This window comes from Schistocerca piceifrons, chromosome 6 (genome assembly GCF_021461385.2).
Source record: "Schistocerca piceifrons isolate TAMUIC-IGC-003096 chromosome 6, iqSchPice1.1, whole genome shotgun sequence".
Lineage (NCBI taxonomy): Eukaryota > Metazoa > Arthropoda > Insecta > Orthoptera > Acrididae > Schistocerca > Schistocerca piceifrons.
Window position 1 is genome coordinate 298,342,468 of NC_060143.1, and position 12,164 is coordinate 298,354,631.

At 36.3% G+C, this 12,164-nt stretch overlaps 1 protein-coding gene across 1 annotated transcript in view; it reads right to left on the minus strand.

The window, feature by feature from the left end:
- Positions 1–2,301: 2,301 nt before the first annotated feature.
- LOC124803281 (multidrug resistance-associated protein 1-like) overlaps positions 2,302–12,164 on the minus strand; it is a 99,903-nt gene continuing 90,040 nt past the window's right edge. The window contains exons 5-6 of the mRNA XM_047264464.1: positions 5,612–5,691; positions 2,302–3,438 (exon numbers count right to left, since the gene is read on the minus strand). Coding sequence (XP_047120420.1) covers positions 3,327–3,438; positions 5,612–5,691 — 192 coding nt within the window. The 3' untranslated portion in view covers positions 2,302–3,326. The remainder of the gene's footprint in view (positions 3,439–5,611; positions 5,692–12,164) is intronic.

Below are 12,164 nucleotides of genomic sequence, written 5' to 3' on the forward strand. Positions count from 1 at the left end.
TTCTTATTTATTAGTAAACATACTTCTATTTGATTTCATATTTATGACCCTGTATTCATCCAACCACAAGTCCTGTTCATCCTGCCACTGAACTTCACTAAGTCTCACTATATCTAACTTCATCCTATCCATTTCCCTTTTCAAATTTTCTAACTCATCTGTGCAATGAAGAGATCTGACACTCCATGTTCCAATCCGTAGGATACCAGTTTTGATTCCACTGAAGACAACTTCCTCCTGGGTAGTTCTCATCCAGAGATCTATATGTGGGACTATTTAACCTCTGGATTATTTTACCACAAGAGGATATCATCATCATTTGACCATTGGGTAAAGTTGCAAGCCCTCGAGAAAAAAGTATGGCTGTAGTTTCCCCTTGCTTTCAGCCATTCACAAGACCAGCACAGCAAGGCTGTTTTGGCTGATGTTACAAGATCAGATATTAAACAACTGAGAAGGCTGCTGCAACTGTTCAGGAGCCACATGTCTGTCTGTTGCAGTTTCACCTATGGTGCAACTGTCTGTATTTCTGAGGCATGCAAGATCCATGGTTTATAGATGGTGGTTTGTAAATATATAAAACTCAGAAGTGAATTAAATGTGCTTTTTTATATGTAATTTGGTATTATCTCTTCTGCCCCAGAGCTGTTTCCTGTCACTGGTTTCTGTCGTATTTTGATTTATTATAAAAATGCTCATATAATAGCTAAAAGGTACAATCTCTTCCATGTGTATGAACTACTAAAACAGTAAAGTTTCAGGAATATAACATTGATGTATGAATCATTGTTTCATCTTTTGATATTGCTATCTAGTAATGTTTATTCACATTGATTTATCCCATTTTCCCCTGCGGTCTGAATTTAAGATAATCTCATTTTCCAAGGAACAGCTCTTATGCTAGCAAAGAAATTTGTGAACTTACCTTATACACTAACAGTAAAGCATCTTCTTATAGGATATGTCTGTTTCCTTGTATTGGCATTTGGTAATAAACTAGTTCTATTTATGCCACTTGCATCTGTATTTTCTTTTCAACAAAGAGCAACAACTTTTCTCTTGCACAAGCAGATAGATATAGTCATTGTCCAAGAAGTCAATGGTATGATGCTTGTGCAGTTCAGCGAGTAAACTGTGTGATTAAATTCATTATCTTTTTGCCATTATTACTGTCACTCTCTCAGATTGAGTCCTTTTCTTATTGTCAGATCAAGTTGTTCTCATGTTCTTGAGATTTTCTGCCAAGCCAACTGTCCAGTCATGAATTTTGTGCCTAAAATTCTTTTTGTGGTATTTCCAATTGTGTTATTCTGTCTTTCTTCAGTTCTTCTTTTTTCACCACTCCATTTTATTGTTTTAATTTTAACCTAATTTAGCCAGTGGTTTTTTTTTTTTTTTTTTTTTTTTTTTTTTTTTTTTTTTTTTTTTTTTTTTTTTTTTTTTTAGCTACTAGCCTCATCTCCATGGCTTCGCTCCTCCTCCCTCTCTCCATCTTTTCCATTCCCTCCTGCCCCCTTCTCCATTTCCATCCCTCCCCCTTCCCATCCTTACCAACTTTATTTACCAATCTTCTATAGGCTTCAATGGTAAGAACTACCCAATTTCTTTTTCTTGTAATGATTTCATTCATTTTGTATTTAATTTGCTTGATTCACATATTAAATACATTTTGAAGGAAATAATATCTTTATCCAAGAATTTATTGTTTTATTTGAAACAAAAGTATCAATGTGTGTAGTATACATAGCCGTTCCAAAAAAACATATTTTCTGAAATGAGAATGAACTGTACAATCACAGTTGCATGCATAGGCTTCAGATATCACAATTTTGGGAATTCATCTAAGGCAGTTAATGAAGTACATAGTCTATCACAACATCAAGACAAAATATTCTCACAAATACTCAGTATCATTGCAGCCGGCACTTTATTTCCTCTGACACACCAGAGAATGAAGGCCTGCTTTTCAAGCACACAATATACATCACAAACAGATATTTGCTATCAGTGTCTGACAGTAATAGTAATAATAATTCATATAATGGAAAATCAGGATGGAATGTAACAGTATTATGAAAAGGAAAGTTGCCACTCACCATATAGCGAGATGCTGAGTCACAGATAGACACAACATAAAGAATGCGACAAATAAAGCTTTTGGCCAGTAAGGCCTTCATCAAAAATAGATGACAGCCCCCCCCCCCCCACACACACACACACACCAGCATCTCCGTTATATGGTGTAGTGGCAACTTTCCTTTTATTTATTTATTTATTACATTTATTTATCATAATATTGTTAATAATGCATATACATTTACATAAATGTCCTGTGATGTAATGTGTCACTGACAAAATTGACACGGATGAATACAAAATAAATAAGTACTTTTGTAATAACTAATGCAATAAAACACAAAAGAGGATGATGTATCACATCTGCCACCAGCAACAAGGCTTTCACATTGTAGTTTAACATCAGTATGGAAATCAGAAGCTACACTTTCCAATGTTGTTATTATTTACCACAATGAACTATGGAATGAATCAATTAGCTATCCAAAAATATAAAACAACAAAGTGCCATTTTAATGCTTTGGATTTCTCAATTTAAGTGCAGGAAGTAAATTGATTTATCACCTCCCACTGTCATTGTCATCATAAAAAATAGTAATATTTGCCTGTGCCAGATAAAAAGACCGTAACAGAAGACATGGTGGAATTAAAACTGCAAGGACCAATATTATGAGAGGTGAGTTACAAAAGAGTCATTGAGTCACTAATATAAAAGAAAATGAACATAGGCATCTTGTACACAGGATGCCTAAAGTTTACATGGCTATGGAAGCAAGATCACCAAGAAACATACTGTATTAACTTATTGGTATTAGTAATATCCCTCTGCAAAATATGTGCTAAAATGGATAGCTTATCAAGTGCTGGAAGGTTAAATGCGATTAAAAAATGTGCTGTGGTGAAGCTGAGAAAAAGAGCTTGTTTCTTGATAATCTTGGCAAGTTCTTGCTTCAAAATATCATGTACAGCATTAAATTAAACAATCATTTACGATTATGAAGATAAATGATGGATGTCAAGTAGCATCTGTTATTCTTGATTTTGTACTGTTTTCTATGTCCTGAACAAAAACACAATACTGGCAAAAAGTATGTTTGTGTCCATACATAGTTTCTTCTGGAAATCATTAAACTGTTTACAGCTAACCATGCTTCTCTTGAAAGAAGCAGTTGGATACGATTGGATTTTTGAACTGGAGGAACATATGGTTTTTGTCCTCTTCTAGTTGATATATATTCTGTTTGTTTTAGTTACACTAAGCCTGCATCCTTGGCCATGCTGTAGAAGATAGAGGTCCTGTCCTCCAACAGTGACTGAGGTGAATCAAATTCTACTACTTTTCCTTTGTTTAACACAATAATTCTGGAAACAAAGCAAATCAAGCAATTAAAAATCGAAATTCCAGTTTTTCAGTACACATAATGTATCAGTACATCACCCCAAGCAAAGCAAGCAGACAAAATGGAGCACACAATATTTATTTTGGATCATTTAATACATGTGAACTATTTTCTGAGAAACTTCCTGCTTCACCAGAGAGAATGGGGTGTGAGGACTAACTTGGGAGGAAGGGAGAGGACAATGAAAGAAAGAAAGAAAGAAAGACAGAAAGCAAAAACCAGTAGGATCAATAGGATTTTTCTTACTGAGTTAGATAATGGTAGAGGAAGATTGGGAATATTAATGAATATGCACATGAGCATTAGAGTAAAGTGTCAGTAGTTTCAGACAGATCGAAAACTGATGGTGGAATTAAATAAACTGACAGTGTGACCTGTCTTTGATGTTTGTGTCTGCTGCTACCTCTGATAAGTGACATTTTATAATACTATCTAGCACAGGAATGTGGTATTGCCCAAGCATTGAATTTTATAGATGTGCTTCCACCACTACACCATGCAGCATCTGTCCTTGTGCTTGATGTTTATGACATCATACCTCCTGAACTACTTGTTGTACAATGATACAACTTTTTAGGTACATTCAGCAGCACATGTGTCTACTTTCTGCAAAATATGATGTGAGTGGAGTAGTGGAGTTAGTAATGATGAACTAATAAATTTAAACATCATGCATGATGCAGCATTTTTTAATAAATCCCACTGTTTATGATGTCACATCTCATGAACTATGTGTCATAAAATGATATGGGTATTGTAGGTACATGCAGCAGAATATGTGGGTACTGTCTGAAAAAGTATTGTGAATGGAGTTAGTAAAAAAGAAGAAATAAATTTAAATGTAATTCTTGATGTGGCATTTTTCATGCATCTAATTGTTTATAACATCATATTCAACTATGATGTACAATGACATAATTTTTGCATTTTCATGGTATATGATCATACTGGATGCAAAGTGTGTTGCAAATACAGTTAGTAGTAAAGAAGTAATGAATTATAATGTCATGACACATATGCGTGAACAGTGCAAAAAGTAGTAAGCAATAAACTGTTTTTCCTTTCATCATTTTGCCGGGGTTGTTAGTGGAGAAAACATTTTCTGAAGGTTTGAAATTATGTGTAAAGTTTTTTGCAAGTCCAATAAGTGTCCTCATTTGCAAATACTAAGTGAATACAATCATAAATTTCAATGCAATTGGTGGGCTATACTCCTTTTCATTCCCATCCCCATATCTTTGATAGGGAGACAGTTCGTAGCTCCACAGCAATTGCGGTTTAGGAGGAGATGTGGAAAGAAACACACACACACACACACACACACACACACACACACACACACACTCTCTCTCTCTCTCTCTCTCTCTCTCTCTCTCTCTCTCTCTCTCTCTCTCTTTCCCTCTCTCTGTCTCTCTCTTTTTTCCCATTATTTTTGTAGTATGTATTGATATCTTTTTTTTTTGCTAGGTAAAATATGTTGAATATGAACAACCAATGTGACATCTAATGACAAACCTTCTTCTCAACTACACATCTAATGTGTGGATCTGCCGCAATAAAATTAATGTTTAGAGAGCATTTTTCTGTAACATCTGGCATTGAGACCTCTCCCCCCCCCCCCCCCCCCCCCACACACACACACCCAACACACACACACACACACACACCACACACACACACACACCTTCAATTACAAAATATATTTCTATTGCATTATTACCATAAGGCTCCAATTCCAGACTTTGTATGTGTAGCAATAAAACATATTAGTCTCATAATCACCTTTACAATAATATTCTGTTTCTAACTAGCTAAGACACTGAAACATTCTAAGGTTTGCACATTCAGAATCTAGCACACAGGATAGAAAAAGAATGCCTCAAAAACTGAAATGAAGCATTCACTGAAAAACAGACAATTACCAATTAGTAGAGCACCTGATACAAGTTCTTATTCTGTTTCCAATGTTGGCTATTTTTTCCATTATTATTCGTTAGTTACCACAGAATAAATAAAATATCCTGCACACTTTCTTACCCAGTTAATACTATAGGCCCAACAAATGTTAGTTCATATGGTTTCTCTCTGTTTTTTTGCATCTGTAGATGTAATCCTATCATTTACATGCCATATACCTGTTGTAATCCAGGATTGTGTTTAACCTATGAGCAATTGTCAGGACTGTGCACTGTTCAAATTCTGTGCGTATTGTTTGCTGGAAGAAAGAAAAAGAGAAATAATTTAAAAATACGGACATATTAACAGTAAATCAGCAGACATATTCTGAGGTGACAAATTCTTTTTCACATTTCAAGGAAAGGTGACAAGCAGGACAAAAGATTTAAAAATGACTACAGCTCACAAGCGACTTTTCAGTGAAAAGCTCCATTACAAATATATATTATGTTTCAAAACATTCACTGACTGCACATTAAATATATTCTGCTCAAAACTAAGGAAGATGGTATAGTTATAACTACAGAAAAAACTTTTGCATAGAATTGCATGTTATGAATATTTATATTTACTGAAAGCCTTGGGACAGACACAATGCATCTGCAATAGTTTACTTTCTCTCTCTCTGTCTCTCTCTCTCTCTCTCTTTTTTTCTCTCCAACTGAGTTATCACCACTGTGTATGCAGACATGCCTGGGCCATGCACCACACACATACACATGTACAGAATGCCATGGCAGTTTCAGGTTAATGGGAGCAATTCATTAATATTTTATTGACAATTTAAATATTCTTTCATGTTTGGAACTGGAACCCACTACCAGCTTGAGTTCCCCAAAGTACCTACATTCCCAACAGAACTATGGATTTAGCAGATACCACCATTTTTGTGCTCTACTGAAGCAACTAGCCATGCAGGTCTACAGGCAGCCTATAGTAGGTGTGAAAAAGGTTTCATGTGGTAGTTGCTTGCTGAATCTCTGAAGTCAGAAAACAGCCTAGTCTCTCTTTTGTGATTCAGCTTTCAGACTGAGCGGGTGGCTTCCTGTCATCTTGCTTGTTACAGAGTACATGGCTTTGGCTGTCTACCTCTGTCTCAGTTCTCTTTGTCCTGCCACAAACCACTTAAAACAGTAATCACCTTCTCACCCTCTTCCTATCGCCTCATTCTATGACTACTCTGAGTGGTGGACGGGCTTATAGGCCAGACTGGATGAGACACTCTGTATACTGAGTTCTGAGAATATAGCAGAATTTAGCTTATTCAACTCCATTTCAAGAAACCTCCCTTCTCACACCCTCCTCTTGCACATGCTCCACCCTGATGCCTGCACACACATGCATATTGTTTCTTTTTTTCATAAATTAATTCTTTATTTTTGTATTAACTAAACAAAACTGCTAACAAACTTCTTGTCCTCTATTTAATACTGTGATTTTGAAGTTACAGATCACCATTTCAGTAAATATTAGTAGAAGCTAGTTAATTCTTTACATTTACTGTGAAAGACCATAATGACATCATAGCAGTATCATTACCACCACATTAATTATAGGTTGTTCTTCAAAATTAATAATTAATGTAATCTGGTAGACTAATGATACTTGTGAACTTCATGCTGTAAGATATTTCATTTAAATTGTGACCATCAAAGACTAATGTATCTGTAAACTCTCAAAAAGATAAGATAAAATGGGAGCTCAAGGAATACACAAATTTCACTATCAACCAAAAGAAACACATAACATGCTTGAATGAGTCTGCATTTACACTGTTGCCTAAAGCAGGGTACATTTATGAATGGAGATGATCAAGGGAAGTATGCCATCCAGACTATCAAGAACTGACTGTGAAGAACTGAAACATCACAAGTTTCTGGTCTCAGTATGATTCTTTGCATGTAATGTTAATATACTATGTTTTTGCATAGATTTGTAACACCTTTCTAGTCAGTGGAATAATATTTAAAGGGGAGTAAGCTGGTAACAGTATTAATCAACTAGTTTTCATTTGATTTCTGACAAAGACAAAACTGCTTGGTTTAATAAACTATTCAAGTGTGAGAAACACAGCTCATTTATGTGAACTGATGTATGTACAATGATGAGTGAATGATTTCATGAGTGTGGCTGACACACTATGCCTAGCAGTTCATGAGTGACGTGCACATGTGTGCTCAACAGAGTAATATGGCCTCTGCTGATGCAGTTCCATCAGCTTCAAATCCTTCCCAGCAGCCTGCATGTGCCTATGGTGCACGGGGATGCAGTGTTGTGATTTTCAGTTGCAGCAGTCAAGGAATATCGGGAATCATCCCAGTGCCTTGCGTAGGTAGACCCACACCTGTGGAGTGAGTGTGTTTTTGTTTGCTGCACTCATTGCGGCCACAACTTGTTTGATGCACAAGGTGGGATATTGACAGTAAATAAAGAGCAGGTAATACCGCCTAACAATGTGTAGTCACTCTTGGGATGCACAACTGGTTAATGTGGATGTGAAAGGTGGCAATGTTTGTATGCATCAAATGGACCAAGAGTAGGAGGTTGTTTAGCAAGGATCAGTTGTAGGAGATAACTGTAATGATTTCAGTTATGTCTGTTGTGAAGATGGTAGTGTTGATAGGTATATGAAGGTATCTAATGGTGAACAGCAGGTTGTAATGTAGCAAGATTCTGATCGTAATGTTGAGAGGTATAAGTTTCCACAAATGGGATTTGTTGTTGCAGATGTCTGATAATATTGGGAAGCAAATAAAGCTCACTTAAATCTGGAGTTGGTTATGTTAAATCTGAAGATGGTTCAACTAAATCTAAAGTTCAATTAAAACCAGTGTGGATTCAATTGAAACTGAGGTGAAATTTGTTAAGTTGGAGCTGAATTCTGTTAGAGTCAAGCTCAAGAAAGACCTTGAGGTTATCAGAATCGAATGTTACTACAGAAATAGTGAGTTGAGGCTAGAGTATCTGAGCAGATAGGGGAGACTGATAACAACTGTCATAGTAAGACACAAGAGTTAGAGCCATTCCTGCACAGCCTTTTGCCAACAATGGGTGGATAAAATGAAGTATTTTGACAACAAACTTGATGCTGAAATAATTATACTGGGTCTTGAAAATAAACTGTGTACCCAGATAAGGCAGCACCTACAGATACCATTGAGGGATTTATTAAATTCCTGCAAAGAATTTGGAGAGTTTATCCTCACAAAGAGCCAAGGAATTATGGTATAATCAATGCACCAAGAGATATAGGGCAATATGTAGTCAACCAAATGGGAGTGAATAATAGACATGATGGGCAGAGGATGTCAGACTAGGGGAATAACAATCATTGCAGGTGTAGTCACCAAACATGGATAGGAATATTGGACCCATGGGTAGAAATTGGGAACAATCTCACCTCGAGAGTGCAGGCCTGAGGAATAGGGAGTAGCTTCTGCCAAGGCTCAGGCAGGAGCAAGTTTGGGGAGAGACTCACTATAAAAAGGGAACTGGGAGGACCATATGGGGAGTAGGATACTGATTGAAAGTGGAGTCCAAAAGGGGAGAAGTAGTTATGGTCATCTGAAAACAGAAATAACCAGGTAACTGAAGATATAGTTTTATACAAGAGGAAATACAGTTGTTATGTGGAAGAAAGACTGGAATTTGGATCTTTGGGGGGACAGGTGGATGAAATAGAACGGGTTGCTTAAAACAAGGTGGAGGGGATGTACAGACAGGGTTTTGAGATGGCATTAGTCATGTAAACACTAAAAGAAAAGACATTGGTTGGTTGAAATTTTGGTCCATTGAGGATGGAGTGGAAGACTATCGGAAAGAAGAGTATGACCCGGAAGAGGAGAAGATGCCTGAAGGAGAAGAAGCAATGGGAAGTGAGGGTGAAATGAAAGGTGAAGACATTACACAGGATTTTGTTTTTGATGAGGATGATGTGTTAGTCAGCAAATCTGAACATGTTGTGGATGAGTCAGTAATGGACAAAGTAATACTGGCAGAACAACTAAAACAGTATTGAAATCTTGATGTGTTGGTTCGATAGGGAAATCTGTGGATCACAGGTCAATTTGCAATTTCACTTGGGCTTGTACACAACCTTTTATCATGACTCGTCTGCAAAAGGGGTTCAATTGAGCACACTTGCATTCACACCCTATATTGAGTAAACAGCCAGCCTAAGTACAGCAGTGAATGAATTCAAGTATTTGTCTAAATCATGATCGTTCACAAATGATTTACACCAACAACAGTTTAGAATGAAAACGTTTTTATTTTACTAAATCATATCCACAAAACAAACTGATGACTACGTGATACTATGTTGGTAGCTCTTAGCCGCACCGACCTTACTGCACCAACGGACCATGATCAAAAGACCTCGACCTTTATCCCTTATCCCTTATCCTCTGTCCTGTGTCCGGTCACGTGACACTTCATTAGTCAAATATATTATTTCTAAACATGGCCATCATGCATTTGCAATGTTACAATATTAAAATACACAAAACTAAATACCTTATATTATTTTGTAGACAATCATCAGATTATTTACATATTTAAGGGCACTCCACTTTTTGGCAGTTTCACCCCTCTTCTTTTGTTTAATCACATCTTTGCCTAAAAGGTGTGGCATACGAAATACTCATTTTTGCTCTATATAGATCAAAAACTGAACAGTACCTTCACAATAAAAGACAATAACTTATTATGCAGAGGTTCTCAAACATCCTTACAACTTAATTTTTATATAAAACATGTTCTTTAATGTCCAAAATATTATCCCTGCTACTATACTTTAAATTTGAGTTTTGAACTATTTTGAAGAGCTCTTATGTTGATGGAGTACTCCTATTTCAGTGATCAGATACCCAGCAAATCCAATGATTAGCAAGACAAGCACACCTTACATTATTAACAAATGTACCAAGTTATGCACTGAAATATAGGGAATTATGTAACTAAGTAATTCAATGTGAAACTGCTATATGCTGCCTCCTCTCTTTATCAAGAAGGTGACTCCATAAATATATTGACTTGTGTTTGCTACATCCCACCCGCTCTTCCATCCAGCAAATTAGTTATACTATTACAGTATCCCTTGTAACCTCATAAATTTGGAGATGAACATGAGTGTGAGGTAGTCAACTGTGATAAGAGACAACAGATTAGTGCTAAGTTATTAGATGAAGGCCAGTCCTTGGTGAATGAAGTGAAAGAGAACTACCAAGTTAGTCAAGTTGAAATAGGGGGTGTTCCCATGGAAGCTTTGCTAGACAGTGGAAGTGTCATGTATGAGATATCACAGGCATGACAAGAGTCAACAGCTAAGCAGACTGAGTTAGTAACAATGTTAGTAATGGGGGTAAAGATCATTGAGGTGACAGACAAATTGATGAAAGTGATTAAGTGAGGAGTTTTATTGTAAATTTCAATACTAGGACACAGAACAAAATTTCAGTTCTTAGCAATACCTGGGCTAATGATGGAACTGCTTTTTGGGGTAGACCTTTTCAACAAACTGAAAGGGATGACTGACTTTGCAAAAAGGGTATTTTGCAATGATTTAGGTGGGAATGTTAGGAAGATTCCATTTTTTGGCCAGGTAGATAAGGATCATGTGGAACTACCTTTAAGGGACATCCATCTGGAAATGGAGTATAATGTATATGACATAGGAATACGACCTGAGGCAACATGGGTGCTGAATGACCAGGAGAAAATCATGATGCAGAAAGTGAGAAGTACACTAGAATTAACAGGCAGACAGCAAGAAGATTTAAGGTAAGTTCTGAGTAGAAATAAAAGAGCCTTTTCTGATAGACCAGGAGTGGTGAAATGGGTTAAATGTAAAATACCAATATAGGACCATTATCCATTTTTTTTGGAAAATCCTATTCAATACCTGTTTCAAAACAGGAAGTGATGATGTAAATAAGTCAGAAGAATGGTGGACTTGGGGATCATTGAGCAGTGCCAAAGTGGTATAACAGCTACTTTGTAGTTGTGGGGAAGAAAAATGGAACTGTGCGAATAATCATAATGCTAGGGAAAGAAGACACTAAGATCACAAAAAGAAACAGGGATAATCACAACTATGAAACAAGGCATAGAAAAGATTTTCGTATGGTTAGCAGAAGATGAAACTTCACAGCAAAAAACTCCTATGTCAAAGGAGCTCTTTTTAATAATTTCTTACCAAATGAAGTTAAGATATTGACAGGGGATACCTTTAAAAAGTGAATCAAACAGTGGCTTATCCAAAAATGCCTTTATAGCTTGAATTTATCATGAATTAGAATGTAATAAGAAATAATGTAAAGCAAAAAGCTTGTAATTGTAAACACTTTATACTAAGTTGAAAATGCACATGCATGTAAAATTACATGTTACAAGGAATAAATTGAATTGAATTGAATTATATCATTGATGCACATCATTTGAATGAAATTGTGATACAGCAGAATGACAAATCAGGCAATATGGAAACTATTTTATAAAAGTTTCACAGAACCAAATATGTAACATCATCATTCATTACTTGTGGGTACTAGAATACAAAGCTTGCAGAAGAGTCAAGAAAGTAAAGTGGTTTCCTCAGTGAAAAAAAATTCTATCAATTCTGGATGGTCCTCTTTGTGTTACAACCTGACCCATCTTGCGTTCTGCATCCTTCCTTGAACCATTTGGCACACACCCATTGCATTGCCAAAAAACTTTATCCTGCATGAGCAG